General features: G+C 47.1%; 1 protein-coding gene across 1 annotated transcript in view; it reads right to left on the bottom strand.

Annotated features, from left to right (window-relative positions):
- The window catches only part of LOC124775311 (frizzled-9-like), a 218,101-nt gene that overhangs the window by 26,871 nt on the left and 178,261 nt on the right, over positions 1–12,969 (bottom strand). The window contains exons 2-3 of the mRNA XM_047250146.1: positions 12,465–12,725; positions 12,098–12,335 (exon numbers count right to left, since the gene is read on the bottom strand). Coding sequence (XP_047106102.1) covers positions 12,098–12,335; positions 12,465–12,725 — 499 coding nt within the window. The remainder of the gene's footprint in view (positions 1–12,097; positions 12,336–12,464; positions 12,726–12,969) is intronic.

Here is a 12,969-nt window from a genome sequence, read left to right as displayed (position 1 = left end):
CCGGCGCAATGAATGTGGAGAATGCGCGAACGTGGATGCGACAGTTCACAGATGGCTGAACATCGTGTGAGAACGAACCAAATGAATCTAGATCCCGCACCAGCCGGTCTGGCAACATGGCCGCGCGAGGAAGGATCGCCGATTGAGTGTGAAAATACCGCCTCCATAGTTGGCATTTCCGCGGTTCCTGCAAGATGACTTGAAAATGCGGGATGTGTCCCGCAAGTGCTGCCTGCAATGCTGACGGACACGGACTGCCTCAGGGCTGAGCGCCTGGCACTTTTGCCAGGTCATTTTGACACGCGACAGTGGCGCGAATAGCGCTTCCGTTTCTACACTATTTTGACAATGAATGGGACATGGATGTCGTTTTTCAGTCGTGAAGCGAAACACCAGTCAGCTCAGTTAAACCACACGTACTCATCCGCACTGAAACTTTTTCTGGCAAGGTTCAGAGCTGAAAACGGATTGTGGTCATGTATTAGGATAGCGGCGGCGAAATTATTACTCAGTGAGTTCAAGGGGTATTACGGTGACAAGTTTGACTACCAAAGATGTAAGCTTGTTGCAGCATTGCGAGGAAAACTGCCGGAAGAGACCGTACGTATGCTCTTTTATTCAGGCAGTGCACCAGCGCATCGAGTGCTTTGAAATGGTTTCTCAATGGACCTTGCCCACCTGAGTTGATTCCTAGTGATTTTCGGCTGCTTTCCGTGATGACAGACACACTCTGTGGTCGCACATACTCCAGTCCTACCCCTATTTCAGTAGCGACTTTCCAGTGGTAAAAATAGACTCCTAAATAAGGGTTCAATGCGGCCACAGAAGGTTGTGGGAAGTGTGTACAGCAGTGGGAACATTACTTTGAGAAATGACTTAAGTTAAACAATTTTTGTGGGGCAATTTTGTGAAAAAGAAAATCGCAGACATCAGAACTTGAAGACACCTCATAGAATAGCTGTAGTAGTGGTACTAGTTGCATATTAGACATGTTGTCGCATTACATCGAAAAACGTAATTCATATATACATGCAGTTGTAAACTTACAGCGCCAGTTTGATAAGGAACCAGTCGGCCGTGGCCGTACGGCATGAAACATACTGGAATTTGCCAACCCAACCAAATTCAGTTCATATTTTGCTTGTCGTAAATAACGTTGTAGAACTGATCAATAAGTATGAGAAAAAAGGCGACTAATAAAATATAAATAAACTGTAGGCACACCACTCTCCCTTCCGCAATCTGCAAGATTTTCACTGAAGTCATCAGGGTAGATAAACACAAGTCGTTAATCAGGAACGGGTTGGCATTAGAAATGAATATGCCAAAACGGACCGTTTGCACTACGTCAGTGAAATTGAGAATGGAGCACCGCGTCTGGGACTGACGATTTTTCAGATTCTTTTGACTTCTTTTCAAATAATTTTGTAGTGACAGGAACAAGACACTGACTCAATGCTATTTTTAGCATTACCATTTCCTCAGAACAGCAGGAAATTCAAAACTGGGAGAGGACTCAGGCTAGGACATTTCATAGCACCAAAACTTTTCACAAACGAATTAATTAAATCCTTAGGCAGGGAGAACGAAGAAGAACTCCATATTAATGGAATGTATGAGAAACCACTTTCGTTTCGCTGGCGACACTGTACTGTTTGCAATCTTCAACAATTAATGGAAGAATTTAAGACTTTGAAAAAAAGAGAATCTATGCGTTTGAGATGTGGTGTCGTAGAAGTATGTTCAAAATTAGGTGGCCTAATGAAATAAGGATTGATGAAGCCTTCTGCAGAAACGGCAAATAAATGAAAATATGGAGAACACTGATAAGAAGAAGGGATAGGATGATAACACACGTGTTAAGACATCAGGGAATAACTTGCAAGATATTAGAGGGAGTTTTAGAAAGTAAAAATCATAGGGAAAGACAAATATTGGAACGAGTAACTGAGGACGTAGGATGCAAACTCTGAGATGATAAAATTGGTACCTCAGGGGAATTCATGGCTGGCTGCATCAAACCATTAAGAAGGCCGAATAATATACACTCCTGGAAATTGAAATAAGAACACCGTGAATTCATTGTCCCAGGAAGGGGAAACTTTATTGACACATTCCTGGGGTCAGATACATCACATGATCACACTGACAGAACCACAGGCACATAGACACAGGCAACAGAGCATGCACAATGTCGGCACTAGTACAGTGTATATCCACCTTTCGCAGCAATGCAGGCTGCTATTCTCCCATGGAGACGATCGTAGAGATGCTGGATGTAGTCCTGTGGAACGGCTTGCCATGCCATTTCCATCTGGCGCCTCAGTTGGACCAGCGTTCGTGCTGGACGTGCAGACCGCGTGAGACGACGCTTCATCCAGTCCCAAACATGCTCAATGGGGGACAGATCCGGAGATCTTGCTGGCCAGGGTAGTTGACTTACACCTTCTAGAGCACGTTGGGTGGCACGGGATACATGCGGACGTGCATTCTCCTGTTGGAACAGCAAGTTCCCTTGCCGGTCTAGGAATGGTAGAACGATGGGTTCGATGACGGTTTGGATGTACCGTGCACTATTCAGTGTCCCCTCGACGATCACCAGTGGTGTACGGCCAGTGTAGGAGATCGCTCCCCACACCATGATGCCGGTTGTTGGCCCTGTGTGCCTCGGTCGTATGCAGTCCTAATTGTGGCGCTCACCTGCACGGCGCCAAACACGCATACGACCATCATTGGCACCAAGGCAGAAGCGACTCTCATCACTGAAGACGACACGTCTCCATTCGTCCCTCCATTCACGCGTGTCGCGACACCACTGGAGGCGGGCTGCACGATGTTGGGGCGTGAGCGGAAGACGGCCTAACGGTGTGCGGGACCGTAGCCCAGCTTCATGGAGACGGTTGCGAATGGTCCTCGCCGATACCCCAGGAGCAACAGTGTCCCTAATTTGCTGGGAAGTGGCGATGCGGTCCCCTACGGCACTGCGTACGATCCTACGGTCTTGGCGTGCATCCGTGCGTCGCTGCGGTCCGGTCCCAGGTCGACGGGCACGTGCACCTTCCGCCGACCACTGGCGACAACATCGATGTACTGTGGAGACCTCACGCCCCACGTGTTGAGCAATTCGGCGGTACGTCCACCCGGCCTCCCGCATGCCCACTATACGCCCTCGCTCAAAGTCCGTCAACTGCACATACGGTTCACGTCCACGCTGTCGCGGCATGCTACCAGTGTTAAAGACTGCGATGGAGCTCCGTATGCCACGGCAAACTGGCTGACACTGACGGCGGCGGTGCACAAATGCTGCGCAGCTAGCGCCATTCGACGGCCAACACCGCGGTTCCTGGTGTGTCCGCTGTGCCGTGCGTGTGATCATTGCTTGTACAGCCCTCTCGCAGTGTCCGGAGCAAGTATGGTGGGTCTGACACACCGGTGTCAATGTGTTCTTTTTTCCATTTCCAGGAGTGTATATAAGTTTGAAAGTAGGCCTGATAAATCTAGAATAAAAATTATGTATAACCAACAAATCGAAAACAAAATAGCAATAGAGTTATCGATTCAGTTAAAGATTTTTCGTGTTGAGGGTCGTTGAATCAACATCTGGATAAACAGCAAAATAAACAAACAGAATGTCCGCCCCGATAGCTGAGTCGTCAGCGCGACGAACTGCCATGCCAAGGGCCCGCATTCGATTCCTGGTTGGGCCGAAGATTTTCTCCGCGCAGGGACTGGGTGTTGCGTTGTCCTAATCATCATCATCTCATCCCCATCGACACACAAGTCGCCGAAGTGGCGTCAACTCAAAAGACTTGCACCAGGCGACCGGTGTACCCGACGGGCGGCCCTGGCCACACATTTCATTTCAATAAACAGAATAGAATGAAATGGTCTGGAGTGCGTTAGGTAAACTACACACTTTTCCCAACATTTCACTTCGTTTGAAAAAAAAAATTCTATTAGAGTTTTATTACCAGTTTCGACTTAGGACAGCGAGACTTCTTAGTTTTGTGTTGTACGGTTTGGAGAGACTGACATAGAAACACAAGTAATTGGGGTTGTTGTTGTTGTTGTTGTTGTCTTCAGTCCTGACACTAGTTTGATGCAGCTCTCCGTGCTACTCTATCCTGTGCAAGCTGCCTCATCTCCCAGTACCTACTGCAGCCTACATCCTTCTGAATCTGCTTAGTATATTCATCTCTTGGTCTCCCTCTACGACTTTTACCCTCCACGCTGCCCTCCAATACTAAATTGGTGATCCCTTGATGCCTCAGAACATGTCCTACCAACCGATCCCTTCTTCTAGTCAAGTTGTGCCACAAACTCTTCTTCTCCCCAATTCTATTCAATACCTCCTCATTAGTTATGTGATCTACCCTCCTAATCTTCAACATTCTTCTGTAGCACCACATTTCGAAAGCTTCTATTCTCTTCTTGTCCAAACTATTTATCGTCCATGTTTCACTTTCATACATGGCTACACTCCACACAAATACTTTCAGAAACGACTTCCTGACACTTATATCTATACTCGATGTTAACAAATTTCTCTTCTTCAGAAACGCTTTCCTTGCCATTGCTAGTCTACATTTTATATTCTCTCTACTTCGACCATCATCAGTTATTTTGCTCCTCAAATAGCAAAACTCCTTTACTACTTTAAGTGTCTCATTTCCTAATCTAATTCCCTCATCATCACCCTAATAAATTCGACTACATTCCATTATCCTCGTTTTGCTTTTGTTGATGTTCGTCTTATATCTTCCTTTCAAGACACTGTCCATTCCGTTCAGCTGCTCTTCCAGGTCCTTTGCTGTCTCTGATAGAATTACAATGTCATCAGCGAACCTTAAACTTTCTATTTCTTCTCCATGGATTTTAATACCTACTCCGAATTTTTCTTTTGTTTCCTTTATTGCTTGTTTTTTTTTTTTTTTTTTTTTTTTTTTTTTTTTTTTTTTTTTTTTTTTGTCATCAGTCTACTGACTGGTTTGATGCGGCCCGCCACGAATTCCTTTCCTGTGCTAACCTCTTCATCTCAGAGTAGCACTTGCAACCTACGTCCTCAATTATTTGCTTGACGTATTCCAATCTCTGTCTTCTTCTACAGTTTTTGCCCTCTACAGCTCCCTCTAGTACCATGGAAGTCATTCCCTCATGTCTTAGCAGATGTCCTATTATCCTGTCCCTTCTCCTTATCAGTGTTTTCCACGCATTCCTTTCCTCTCCGATTCTGCGTAGAACCTCCTCATTCCTTATCTTATCAGTCCACCTAATTTTCAACATTCGTCTATAGCACCACATCTCAAATGCTTCGATTCTCTTCTGTTCCGGTTTTCCCACAGTCCATGTTTCACTACCATACAATGCTGTACTCCAGACGTACATCCTCAGAAATTTCTTCCTCAAATTAAGGCCGGTATTTGATATTAGTAGACTTCTCTTGGCCAGAAATGCCTTTTTTGCCATAGCGAGTCTGTTTTTGGTGTCCTCCTTGCTCCGTCCGTCATTGGTTATTTTACTGCCTAGGCAGCAGAATTCCTTAACTTCATTGACTTCGTGACCATCAATCCTGATGTTAAGTTTCTCGCTGTTCTCATATCTATTACTTCCCATTACCTTCGTCTTTCTCCGATTTACTCTCAAACCATACTGTGTACTCATTAGACTGTTCATTCCGTTCAGCAGATCATTTAATTCTTCTTCACTTTCACTCAGGATAGCAATGTCATCAGCGAATCGTATCGTTGATATCCTTTCGCCTTGTATTTTAATTCCACTCCTGAACCTTTCTTTTATTCCAATCATTGCTTCCTCGATGTACAGATTGAAGAGTAGGGGCGAAAGGCTACACCCTCTTCTTACACCCTTCTTAATACGAGCACTTCGTTCTTGATCGTCCACTCTTATTATTCCCTCTTGGTTGTTGTACATGTTGTATATGACCCGTCTCTCCCTATAGCTTACCGAGCGAGGTGGCGCAGTGGTTAGACACTGGACTCGCATTCGGGAGGACGACGGTTCAATCCCGCGTCCGGCCATCCTGATTTAGGTTTTCCGTGATTTCCCTAAATCACTCCAGGCAAATGCCGGGATGGTTCCTCTGAAAGGGCACGGCCGACTTCCTTCCCCATCCTTCCCTAATCCGATGAGACCGATGACCACGCTGTCTGGTCTCCTTCCCCAAACCAACCAACCAACCTATAGCTTACCCCTACTTTTTTCAGAATCTCGAACAGCTTGCACCATTTTATATTGTCGAACGCTTTTTCCAGGTCGACAAATCCTATGAAAGTGTCTTGATTTTTCTTTAGCCTTGCTTCCATTATTAGCCGTAACATCAGAATTGCCTCTCTCGTCCCTTTACTTTTCCTAAAGCCAAACTGATCGTCACCAAGTGCATTCTCAATTTTCTTTTCCATTCTTCTGTATATTATTCTTGTAAGCAGCTTCGATGCATGAGCTGTTAAGCTGATTGTCAGCTCTTGCCGTCTTCGGAATTGTGTGGATGATGCTTTTCCGAAAGTCAGATGGTATATCGCCAGACTCATATATTGTACACACCAACGTGAATAGTCGTTTTGTTGCCACTTCCCCCAATGATCTTAGAAATTCTGATGGAACGTTATCCATCCCTTCTGCCTTATTTGACCGTAAGTCCTCCAAAGCTCTTTTAAATTCCGATTCTAATACTGGATCCCCTATCTCTTCTAAATCGACTCCTGTTTCTTCTTCTATCACATCAGACAAATCTTCACCCTCATAGAGGCTTCCAATGTATTCTTTCCACCTATCTGCTCTCTCCTCTGCATTTAACAGTGGAATTCCCTTTGCACTCTTAATGTTACCACCGTTGCTTTTAATGTCACCAAAGGTTGTTTTGACTTTCCTGTATGCTGAGTCTGTCCTTCCGACAATCATATCTTTTTCGATGTCTTCACATTTTTCCTGCAGCCATTTCGTCTTAGCTTCCCTGCACTTCATATTTATTTCATTCCTCCACGACTTGTATTTCTGTATTCCTGATTTTCCCGGAACATGTTTGTACTTCCTCCTTTCATCAATCAACTGAAGTATTTCTTCTGTTACCCATGGTTTCTTCGCAGCTACCTTCTTTGTACCTACGTTTTCCTTCCCAACTTCTGTGATGGCCCTTTTTAGAGATGTCCATTCCACTTCAACTGTACTGCCTACTGCGCTATTCCTTATTGCTGTATCTATAGCGTTAGAGAATTTCAAACGTATCTCGTCATTCCTTAGTACTTCCGTATCCCACTTCTTTGCGTATTGATTCTTCCTGACTAATGTCTTGAACTTCAGCATACTCTTCATCAGTACTATATTGTGATCTGAGTCTATATCTGCTCCTGGGCCGTACAATCCAGTATCTGATTTCGGAATCTCTGTCTGACCATGATGTAATCTAATTGAAATCTTCCCGTATCTCCCGGCCTTTTCCAAGTATACCTCCTCCTCTTGTGATTCTTGAGCAGGGTATTCGCTATTGCTAGCTGAAACTTGTTACAGAACTCAATTAGTTTTTCTCCTCTTTCATTCCTTGTCCCAAGCCCATATTCTCCTGTAACCTTTTCTTCTACTCCTTCCCCTACAACTGCATTCCAGTCGGCCATGACTATTAGATTTTCGTCCCCCTTTACATACTGCATTACCCTTTCAATATCCTCATACACTTTTTCTATCTGTTCATCTTCAGCTTGCGACGTCGGCACGTATACCTGAACTATCGTTGTCGGTGTTGGTCTGCTGTCGATTCTGATTAGAACAACCCGGTCACTGAACTGTTCACAGTTACACACCCTCTGCCCTACCTTCCTATTCATAACGAATCCTACACCTGCTATACCATTTTCTGCTGCTGTTGATATTACCCTATACTCATCTGACCAGAAATCCTTGTCTTCTTTCCACTTCACTTCAATGACCCCTACTATATCTAGATTGAGCCTTTGCATTTCCCTTTTCAGATTTTCTAGTTTCCCTACCACGTTCAAGCTTCTGACATTCCACGCCCCGACTCGTAGAACGTTATCCTTTCGTTGATTATTCAATCTTTTTCTCATGGTAACCTCCCCCTTGGCAGTCCCCTCCCGGAGACCCGAATGGGGGATTATTCCGGAATCTTTTGCCAATGGAGAGATCATCATGACACTTCTTCAATTACAGGCCACATGTCCTGTGGATACACGTTGCGTGTCTTTAATGCAGTGGTTTCCATTGCCTTCTGCATCTTCATGTCGTTGATCATTGCTGATTCTTCCGCCTTTAGGGGCAATTTCCCACCCCTAGGACAAGAGAGTGCCCTGAACCTCTATCGGCTCCTCCGCCCTCTTTGACAAGGCCGTTGGCAGAATGAGGCTGACTTCTTATGCCGAAAGTCTTCGGCCGCCAATGCTGATTATTTATCAAAATTTAGGCAGTGGCGGGGATCGAACCCGGGACCGAAGACGTTTTTGATTATGAATCAAAGACGCTACCCCTAGACCACGGGTACCCCAATTGGGGTAACAAATCATAATTATATTATTACTCTGTAACGAAGGGATTGAGTGTCAGGATTAGTGTTGCACCCGCCTTGTAGTCAATTCCTCTGCACAACAGGCAGGCCATGCGGGCAGCCGCGCCGCCAGGGGAACGTGGGTAAACGGCTCTCATCAGTAGCGAGATATCTTCCTTGTATGGCCTGGGCTGTTTACCACAGAGTTGCCTCCACGGCGTGTGGCAGTGTGTCTGTCGCAGCAGAGAGCGCTGTCGGCGGGGCACTGATTCGCTACGCCAGGTCACGTGCCCTCGCGGCGCCACGTGGATATCCATCCTCACCAGACTATTTACGCCACCGTCAGACCGCGCGAAGTGAGTTGCGGCCTACACCTCAAGTCGGCAGCATCAGCAGATCCGTCCGGCCGCACCAGTAGATCAGTTCCAGTGCTACCAGTCTGCAGTACTAGCAGTTTCTTCTCAGCGGTCCACGCCGTCAACCACGACCCCGGTTCGTCCTCGTCTTCACCAGCAGCTCGTCAGCCGCCACACACGGGCAGCGTCGGTCCAGTGGCGTTCCACGTCTTCACGCCGCCGCCTACCTCTAAGCTGAGGTTCGTCGTGTAGGCGCATCACAGAAAATGTCACAGGAGAGATACTTCTGTTGTACTTAGTTATGCGGATATTCATCCAAGGACGTTATAACTGAGTCCAGTTTTGTTAATGAAAGTTATTCTTTTACGTGTCTTCGATCACTCCACAGGAAGAAAATACGTCGTACTGGAGGCTTTATAAACATGTAGGTGTTCTAAACAGGAGAACTGAGCGCGCTGCTAAACGGGTGTCACTTTGGATAGGAAACAGACCCCTGTAGGTTGTAGGCCTGCAGCTACATTACGTATGTAATGAAGAGGTTGGTTACGGTTTGTTCGGCGTGAAAGCCGTCGAAGTGCAAACCTCATGTTCGACCAGAAAATAACCACAATGGTCACAACATACTAAGGATCACTGTTTGTCTGTACTTCTCTCACCTACGTTTCTGTCACAGTGTAAACTTGTTCTTTATTATCGTAGTATTTGTAAATTCTGCCTCTCTCCTTTTTATCATTATTTTATTCCCAGAGGAGTATAACATGCCGCTCTTTAGCCAAAACGTCTTAGAATACACAAAAGACATATAGTATTTGTACTTACGAATATTTGTCAAATTATTAAAAAGATATTAAAAATAGTCACATCTGCCTATTTTAAAAACTGAAGCTGCTGAGGCTGTGAAGAAAACCAGAAGGCGCCTTCACTGGAAAAGGATGATACTAGAAGAGGGTTGAAGCATGTTATAGATTGTAGGATATGTGAAACGGATAGGCAAGGTGGGATGAAACCTAAGGATACATATAATGTGAAAGAATGGGTGGTAGGAATAAATACATGTGGCCACAAGTAGAAGGTAAGAAAAGGGAAGGATGCAGCATGAGGACATAAAGGGAAGATTGGATAAGATTTGATAGGAGGGATAAACATCAACGGGGGAATGTCGATCTGTCAAAATTAAGCCGGGAGTGGATACGGAGCGTGCAGATGTAGGATCTGTGGGAAGTGTTGATATAGATGCGAGATTGGGGTAGTATTAGAAGTGAGAGGGAAACGATACGGTTGTTGCAGTAAGTTTGAGGGGTGCACATGATATGTCGAGGATGCTTCAATGTGATCGAGGGAGAGGGGAAAATGCGACGATCTTGTGAAGAATGTGTGTAAAGGAGAATGAGTTGACGTTAAAAACTAACAAGGCAGAGTGTATATTGCTCCAGGAGATTTAGAGAGAGTGACGGAATTTAGAAGAGGATATCCTAAAAGTACTGGTGTAAGATGAAGGCTTTGCACGCGTGGCGGATGGAGGAGGGATACAGCACCTATGTTCAGCAAGTTAGTATGGAAAAGTTAGTACCTGAGTTTCCCATGATCATATCAATACTGTGTTAGTCGATTAGAGAGAATAGCCGCAAGTGGTTAGGCAGAAGTCACAAGAGCAGAAGTTGCGAGTTCAGTATTAGGATTCTTATCTGTCTCTTGTCGTTTCTTTGACCTCACAATGAGCTGTCGAAACTCGAGAGTTACACGTAGTTTGGAGAGAAAATTAAACTGCATTTTCCTCCTCCAAGAGGGTAGTCAAATCAGTTCAAAGATCAGAGGGAGCGAAGGGCGTACTACTTCCAAATGGAGTATGCCTAGTACAGTTCTGTGGTGTTCATAAACCAAACTTCACATTAGAATGAGTGGTAAAGGAGGAGACACAGGCGTAAGAGACAAGGTAGTTTAGGACACATGAGGAATGAAGAGGATATACGGGGAGTAACAAAATGACTGCAACGAATTTCGATGGCTTGCAGAGGGTGTTTGAGGAATGAGCTGAGGATAGGAAATGACGTCCCGAAATGTGATCCAACGACGTTGCAGAGAGTAGAAGTTGTAGTGGCGTAGGAGATTATATGTGAAAATGCTGGCTCCTGACTGACCGCAAAAAGAATTTCTCGCAATGGCCCAAACAGCAGGAGGTAATAATGATTCCGCGTGGCTGGTGCGAGAGTTTCAATTGGACGCCGCCTCGGTGACTTGCGGGTCGCTAACCCACCCCAATGATCCTGCTGGGAAGAGCAGACCTACAGTTTAGCGTGGAATCGGAACCATGTGTTGTTCGTGGTGAATTTTCACGCGATTAAGAGGTGAAGCACTCACTCCGTCTTCAGGCCACGAGTGGCCTACCGGGACCATCCGACCGCCGTGTCATCCTCAGAGAAGGATGCGGATAGGAGGGGCTTGGGGTCAGCACACCGCTCTTCCGGTCGTTATGATGGTATTCTTGACCGAAGCCGCTACTATTCGGTCGAGTAGCTCCTCAATTGACATCACGAAGCTGAGTGCACCCCGAAAAATGGCAAAAGCGCATGGCAGCCCGGATGGTCACCCATCGAAGTGCCGACCACGCCCGATAGCGCTTAACTTCGGTGATCGCACGGGAACCGGTGTATCCACTGCGGCAAGGCCGTTGCGTTTCGATTAAGAGGTGAAGGCAGACATACTGAAATATTCCATAGACGGACCGGGGCTCGATCATGCAATATTTCAGTTCCCGGGCATGCGATTTAGTTTTAGATAACCAGCACGCCATACACGCCATATGGTGTAGAGTACATTCAAGTCTTTCACAGCAAGACAGTAGAGCGCATAAATTCGCATGTGCTGTGAAAGGGGTGACCTGATGGTAGGCATTGGCTCCTATAACTTGGACACTCTGTAGTATGGTTGGATGAATATTCCGGGTAGGGCTCCCGTCGTCAACTTATTCCTCAATACACCCTCTGCAACCCTTTGAAGTTTGTTGGTGCCGTTTTGTTACACTCGGTGGGGACATGGCAGAGTTGGAGGAAACAGGATCTGATGACGATGGTGTTGCAAAGAATGGATGCACGGACCAATAGGTTGCAATATGACGGACATAGTTAATGGGAAGTGCGTAGGTCTGGAGTTTACACCTTACGATATGTGGTGGCGGGTGCTGTTAATAGGTGAGAGTTGGTGCAGCTAATGAGTGGTGGTGGCGACTCACCGAGGAAGATGACCGGCCTCTCGGGGTAGCGGAAGCGCGCGGGCTCCACCCAGAAGGTGAGCAGCGTGAAGAGCGTGGACAGGAAGCAGAGCCACGCCCAGCCGGTCATCCACGTCTCGGCGAAGCGCTTGTCCTCTGCGCGGTAGTAGGCGTCGCGGCCGCAGCGCGGCGCGCACGTCACCGCCCCCAGCGAGTCGCGAGCGCGCACGAAGTTGGGCGGGCAGGCGTGCGCCGCGGGCAGCCACACCTGCGGCGGCGGCGGGGGCGGCGGCTGCGAGGAGGGGGCGGCGTCGGCGGCTGCGTCGGCGGCGTCGGCGGCCAGCAGCGCGCGCTCCGCCTCGGCGGGCTCCAGCGGCGCGGGCAGCGCCGTGTTGTTGGCGGGCGGCGGCTCGTGCATGCAGAGGCCCGCCTCGGGGAAGCCGTCGCAGGCGAGCGCGGCGGGCCAAGGCAGGCTGAAGGAGGCGAGCACGGGCCCGCAGTCGCGCTGCACGGCGGCGCACAGCGACCGGCACGCCGCCACGCCGGCGCCCGCCACCTGCGGCGTGCACAGCGGCGCGAACACCGAGCACACGAACAGCCGCGTGTGCCGCGAGCAGTTGTAGTGCACCATCGGCAGCAGCGCCTGCAGCTGCAACACGGAGAGCACGCGGGGCGGTCGTTACACACCTACTATGGCTGTTCAAACAATATCAATACTTTTTCCAAAAAATATCGTTACATATCGCCGATATTTTTATACGATATATTGATATATCGATATTGAAATGGTAATATCGAGGGCCGATAGTTTTATTTTACATTATATTGTTTTGCAATTTTCGGTAATTGTATGAAACTGTTCTCTTGAAATTGTAGTGAATATAATTTTACTT

The sequence above is a fragment of the Schistocerca piceifrons genome, chromosome 2 (assembly GCF_021461385.2).
Source record: "Schistocerca piceifrons isolate TAMUIC-IGC-003096 chromosome 2, iqSchPice1.1, whole genome shotgun sequence".
NCBI lineage: Eukaryota > Metazoa > Arthropoda > Insecta > Orthoptera > Acrididae > Schistocerca > Schistocerca piceifrons.
This window is presented reverse-complemented; position numbering and strand designations above follow the sequence as displayed.